The following is a 6327-nucleotide window of genomic DNA, read 5'->3' on the forward strand; positions in this document are numbered from 1 at the left end:
AAAGTAGTAGGATTAGCAAGTACCATTCCTTCAGCACTTACAACATGCTAAGCCCTTAGTTCATCCTCACAACTATGCTTTGAATATTCAGTTTATATATGAGGAAAACGAAGCTCAGAGAGGTTTGGTTACTTGGCTAAGGTCACTCAGCTAATAAAAGGCAGAGTAGGGGCTGGAGCTCCGATCTGTCTGGCTCCTGAACCCATGCTCCTTACTACTCTGCTGTCCAGCCTCTCGGACAAATCGTTAAACAGTCCCCTGTGTGTATTGTGTTCCCCAGTGCACACAGCTCCAAAGCAGAAATCAGCACTGTAAGCAGGCAAGGCAGCTGGCCTCAGCCCATTTGAGAGGTGAACAAACTGAGGCTCAGGAAGGTGAGGTGACACAGGTCACACAGCCAGGAAGGGAGTAAGGGAGCCAGAAGCTGAAGACTTGAGGGCGGGCTGTGCCTCCCACTTGTTTCAGGGCTAGGGATGGGGACCAGGTGGCACCCACAGAGAGCCTTTCCTCTGCCCAGCTCCCAAAAGCTGAACATCCTGTGCTGTGCCTCAGGCCTTCTGAACCACCTGCTGCCTGCACCTTATCTTGTCCCTTTGTGTCTTCATCAGCCTCCTGATGGGGACAAACAGGCCAGCATCTCAGGGGCCTATTTATTTCACACTGCTAGGGTCCCCAGGGCCCTGTTTATCCCAAAGCAATACAGAAGAGAGGCCACGACTTCTCGTCAACAGATGCAAATCCTTGCAAACCCCACAGTGTTTGACCTGGAGACAGAGGTCAGAGCCGGGTAGGGAAACAGGGGTGAGCAAGAAAAAGGCCTGATTGGTGCGGGGTGGGGGGAGAGAGAAGAGCTGGAATGGAGGCTTGAGAAGGCGCTCACCCACGTCGATGACCCGCTGCTTGGCAGTGGGTTGCCGGGAATGCCAGTGCTTCCAGAAGCGCAGCTGCTCCACTGGGACCTTCTCATTGTCGAAGACAACCATCACCACACTCTGCAAGCACAGTTGGTCACAGTCACTCCCGGCCTCTTCCTAGAGCCTGGGTCCAGTGGCCTGCCCTTTTGCCTCAGTTTCCCCAACCCTGCGGCCATGGGCTATTATCAAACAGCCTTTCCCCAGGGTCCGTGGCTAGCCCAAGGAGGAGGTATATCTTGCCCCATTCCAGCCCTTCCGAAGCTGCTCCACGCCAACGCACCTTGACTTTGTTGGAGGACAAGGCAAGGCCTTTGCCACCTGCTGGGGTCCGCAGGGTGACGGGGTAGAACTGGCCTTTGTTGAGGTAGGCCATGGGTGACTCGCCTGACTTGATGTGGATGGCTTTGGGGGAGCCCAGGGTGTATTCAAAGTCACTGCAGGGAGGAGGGAGAGGACAGTGAGGCTGGGCTCCCAGGCAGGAAGTACCCTAGAGAGCAGTGGGGCAGGAAGCCTGAGGCTGTGTTACAGACTTGCTGTCCGACCTTGGAAAATAACTTTACTTCCTTGGGCCCCAGTTTCTTCAATGTTGGGGTTCTATTTAACGGCTTTGTTGAGCCACAATCCTGCTGAATAATGAGGGCCCAGTGAAAATTAGAGAGAACCTTGAGAGGTGACAAAACCAGGGGCAACTAAGGATAAAAGAACCTCAGTTTTCTGATAAGGTGCAAGTTCTGAGCTCCCTGTCACAGCCCAGGGACAGGAAGTGGGAATTGTTCTCTCTCCCTCTATCTATCTGCCTTCATCTCCCACTTCTCATTAATTGATTGTGCCTGCTATGCCCTGGGGACAGTGTGGGGCTCTGTCTGCAGCCTCCTGCCCACTGCCCAGGTGTCTGAGGGTCCAGGGAGGCCAAGTTACCTTTTGAGGCTGGGGTAGTCCTCTGGACATGGGGGTTCCGGGGAGGTTTTCAGGATATCCGGGAAGAGCATCGACTGCAGAGAAACGTAGCCCCAAGAGAATAAATGATCACATTCACTCCAGCAAGCCTCAGCCCAGGGCTGTGCATTACAGCTGTGCAGGTTTTACAGTGTACAACTTGGACAATAGTACATGGCAATCCTGTCTCAGCTCTAGGATGCTTTCCCCCATGGATTCCAAAGCTCTGATCTGTTCACTATCTTCTCTCCTTCTGTACATGCACACACCTATCTATGCTATAGGGAAATGGGGATGGGCCCTCACCTCCTGTGGGTCATCTTTGAAGGTGCTGTCTGGCTGCCAGCGCTGTGTGGGCGGTACCCCATGAATGCTCTCAAACAAGGAGTTGAGGGAGCCATTATCATATATATCACTGGTGGGCAACAGGTAGCTGTCCACAGAGCCGGTCTCCAGCTTGCTGGGGCCTGCAGGGAGGGGAGTTGCCTTGCCAGGGGTGGGCAAGGCCCCTTCCAAGCTCATCAGGTTATTCTTCTTGAGCAAATCTGGGTACTCCGGGGTTCCAGACACGTTCTCTGTCAGGAATTTCATGAGGTGTGTGGGGCTTTCAAGCGGGGTGAGGTCCGTCTCATATTCCATGCCATGGTAGTACCTGGGGAGAAGGAAAAGGGGCTCAGTATACTTCTCTCTGGGGGTAGAGGGGGGTCCTTGGCTAGAGTGGAAGGCAACTGACACGCTGGCCTTCGATCCAGTGTAATGTTCAGGCCCATCCAACATGCATGAAATAAGTCACTGTAGCAGCCCAACTGGCTACGGGGATGAGCAGGGAGGTGTTGAGAATGGAACCAAGTACAGGCTCAGGGTTAAGGGAGCAACATCTGTTTTATCTATTACAGTACTTGTTAATTTAAACAAACAAACAAACAAACAAAAAACCAGAAAACAAACAAACAAACCAAAAAAACCCTGAAAGTTTAATCATTTATTTTTAGCCAAAGTCAAATGTCTCTGTGTCAAAATGTCCCTACTTCAAAACAGCTGTATGGAGTCAACCCTAGCGGGGTGTGTACGAAGTAGGGAGGGTGGGGGAAATGTGTATCTGTGAGTATAGTTAACACATGTTTAGAAAAAGGTCTGGAAGGATGTACCCCAAACTGTTCAGCAGGAGAGGGGTACAGGATTATAGAAATTTTTTTTTTTTACTTTATACATTTCTGAAGAGTTTGAATCTTTTGCAAGAGACTGGTGTTGCTTTTGTAATCAGAAGAGCTAATGATATTTTTTAAAATTAGTTTTGAGAAAGGTCCCCATGTACCCAAACCCACTGTTCCTGGCAGTGGAGGGGACTGGCCCTGAGCCAGCTGCAGGCCCAGGCTGGGTTATGAGAAGAGCTGCAATGCCTGTTTGAATTTTTCAAAAGGCTTCCCAGCAGAGGCACGACAGGGTCATTTGTGAGAAGTCACCTGATTGGCCAGGAAGGAGAAAGTGGAGAAAGAGAGGCAAGGTCTTTCCAGTGCCCATCTAGCCATAAGCATGGCCTGGGCTGCTCTCTGAAGGAAAGGACCGTCAATGCCCTGGGGCACTAATGCCAGGGGAAGAAGTATGGGAACCCAGATGTCCCTCCCCCAACACAGGTCTCCCTCTCCAAGAGGCTGTGGGACTGCAGGGGAGAGGGTTTTGAAGCTGAGAAAGAAAAGCTTTTCTATTACTAAGGCTTTGAAGTTTGTTTTCAGTAAACTCCAGCCACATGACCTACAGGCATCTGGGGGTGTGTGTGTGTGTGTGTGTGTGTGTGTGTTTTCAAGCTGAGTTTCATTAGGACTTTCAAGAGCCCTAGGCTCTGCCTTCACTGGCCCCTTCCAAAATATTTAAAAATATCTTTAATAAGTACATTGGTATAAAGACAAATATAATCCAAGTTGGATTATATTGATTTTTTTTCTTTTAATTTTAAAAGAAATGAAAACACTATCATGGATCCCAAAATGTGTTGTGGGCCCTCAACACTGCGCCTCCTGTGCCTAATGGATAAGTCAAACCTGTGTGGAAGAGGCCCCAGGTGGAGGTGGGGAAGGGCAAAGAGGCAGAGGGTGTGGGCAAGCCTCACCTCTTTCCTTGGTCATTCCTGCCCCCAGTGCTGGAGGACAAGATCCGCTTCTCCTTGGGACCCTGAGAGGAGAGAAAGGAAGGATTTATGCATGGCTAAGCTTTTGCTGGTAGGAGCCTCAACCCCCTTTTGCAGCTTTGGCCAGGCAGGGGAGTAACTTTGGTGATATGGTTCAGCTGTGTCCCCACCCAAATCTCATCTAGAATTGTAGTTCCCATAATCACATGGGAGTGGGAGGTAACTGAATGACGGGGGCGGTTACTCGCAGGCTGCTGTTCTCATGATAGTGAGTTCTCATCGTATCTGATTATTTTATAAGGGGGCTTTCTCCCTTTTGCTCGGGACTTTTCCTTGCTGCCGCCATGTGAAGAAGGATGTGTTTGCATCCCCTTCCGCCATGATTGTAAGTTTCCTGACGCCTCCTGGCCATGCTGAACTGTGAGTCAATTAAACCTCTTTCGTTTAAAAATTACCCAGTCCTGGGTATGTCTTTATTAGCAGTGTGAGAACAGACTAATACACTTGGTCACTAGAAAACCCTCCAGTCCTTCCCACTGGCTGGAGCTCTAGCTATGATTAGTCTGAGCCCCAGGTCAGGGAGTGGGAAGAAGAACCTCAAGCTTAGTAGTTCAGGAGCATGAAATTTGGAGTGAGACAGGCCTGGCGTAAGTCCTAGAAATGCCACTTGAAAATGCAGTGTGACTCTGGATAAATGACTACGCCTCTCTGAGACTCAGTTTCTTCTTATGTCAAGTGAGTGGTTATAATACCTACTTAAAGGGGATTATAAATATTTGTTAATAAAAAATACTCACTTTTTTAATAGAGTACTTCTTATGGGCTAGGCCTCGTACTAAAGTGCCTTCTCATTTCTAAGTTAATCCTCACAATCACTCTGAGATGTCTACTAGTATCATCACCATTCTATGGATGAGGAAGTGGGGGCTCAGAGAGACTCTATTGTCTTAGTACTTATGAGCATGGACTCTGAATCCAGATTTCTTGGGTTCAGTTCCTAGACCTACCACATGCTAGCTGTGTGACCTTACACAAGTCCCTTAACCTCTCCATTCCTCATATCCTCATCTGTACAGAGATCATAATATAATACCAACCTCAGGGGTCACTTTGAGTGCTCAGAATAGCGTCTAGCACATGGAGAGCACTATATAAATGTGACCTTTCACGAGTATAATTATAATATTGTTATATCTTAGAACATTCTAATTCATTTGTCTCTAAGGCTGTTACAGCTAGAACCAGGACCCCAACCCAGCATAGCCTCCAAAGCCTGTACTCTTCATCACACTCCATGAGAGTATGAAGGAAGGTGCCCGACACAGTGGTGGACATTCAGTAAGAAATGGTAACCAGTTGCCTTTAGCACTATATTGCCCAAAGCCACATTTGTGGCAGGACTAGGTCTCAAATTCCTGACTTAGTGCTCCTTCTATACCATCAGACCATGTCCTCACTGTCCAGGGGGCTGCTGTGAATCCAGAGTGCTCTGGAATGGGGAGGCCAGGGCAGGTGTATCTCACTGAGACACTGTACTTCGCGAAAACCAGTATTATCGGTGGCACCTTCAGAGCCTCTCTTCTACCATCCTGGCCCCGGAATGGCTTCTTGCCAAGGGGACAAGGAGTCAGGTTGTAATTTATGGTCCATTCTCAACCTATAAATCCCAGGCTGGAGTTTGAACCTAGATCTAGAATTCTGGCTCCTACCATGGCCCCAAGCTGAGGCAGCCATTCAAACTCCTCTTCCACTGACCTGGGCTGAACACTCACTGGATGCTACCAGTCTGCTGGGGAGGAAGGAGGGTAGGGTAACCAGACCATTCCAGAAGGAGAACCAAAGCCAGAGGATGGTTTTGGGCTTTCTCCTGTCTGGAATCCCCTTGGCCTCTGAGTTCATGCAAAGAATGTGCCTTTATTCTTGAGGTACAGTGGATAAAATACTTCTTGGGCTAGTTAAGTTTGAGGTCTTATGTACAAGGTGGCTTTAAATCTTCAAGTTTCTCAATAATTGGCTAGCTGTGTGCCCCCATCCCCCAATCTAGGACAGTTTCTTGGAGCAGTTACCCAGCCCAGGGACAGCATGTCAGTTTGCTGTCTTGTGACAATTCAGACAGATGGGTAGGGCCTACCTGGACTACTACATTGACAAAGATTCTGCAGCCACCTGTACCCTTCATGAGAATGCAGGCTGCAATCCATTAGCAATGTCTGGCACATGCACTGGAGTTGGGAGGGGGGTTGTATCACGTATTATACCCTTGTGATTCCTGACTGGCCCAACCCCCTACTTATCAGATATAGGAGGGCCTAATTCCTATTCTTAGGAGCCAACAGCCTCCCAGAGACAAGG

The 6327-nt window shown here is 49.1% G+C and overlaps 1 protein-coding gene across 1 annotated transcript in view; it reads right to left on the reverse strand.

Moving 5' to 3' along the window:
* The window catches only part of GRHL3 (grainyhead like transcription factor 3), a 36218-nt gene that overhangs the window by 16690 nt on the left and 13201 nt on the right, over positions 1-6327 (reverse strand). The window contains exons 3-7 of the mRNA XM_005544433.4: positions 3958-4019; positions 2157-2502; positions 1833-1906; positions 1195-1348; positions 881-992 (exon numbers count right to left, since the gene is read on the reverse strand). Of these exons, the coding sequence (XP_005544490.3) occupies positions 881-992; positions 1195-1348; positions 1833-1906; positions 2157-2502; positions 3958-4019 (748 nt within the window). The remainder of the gene's footprint in view (positions 1-880; positions 993-1194; positions 1349-1832; positions 1907-2156; positions 2503-3957; positions 4020-6327) is intronic.

Source organism: Macaca fascicularis, chromosome 1 (assembly GCF_037993035.2).
Source record: "Macaca fascicularis isolate 582-1 chromosome 1, T2T-MFA8v1.1".
Classification (NCBI taxonomy): Eukaryota; Metazoa; Chordata; class Mammalia; order Primates; family Cercopithecidae; genus Macaca; species Macaca fascicularis.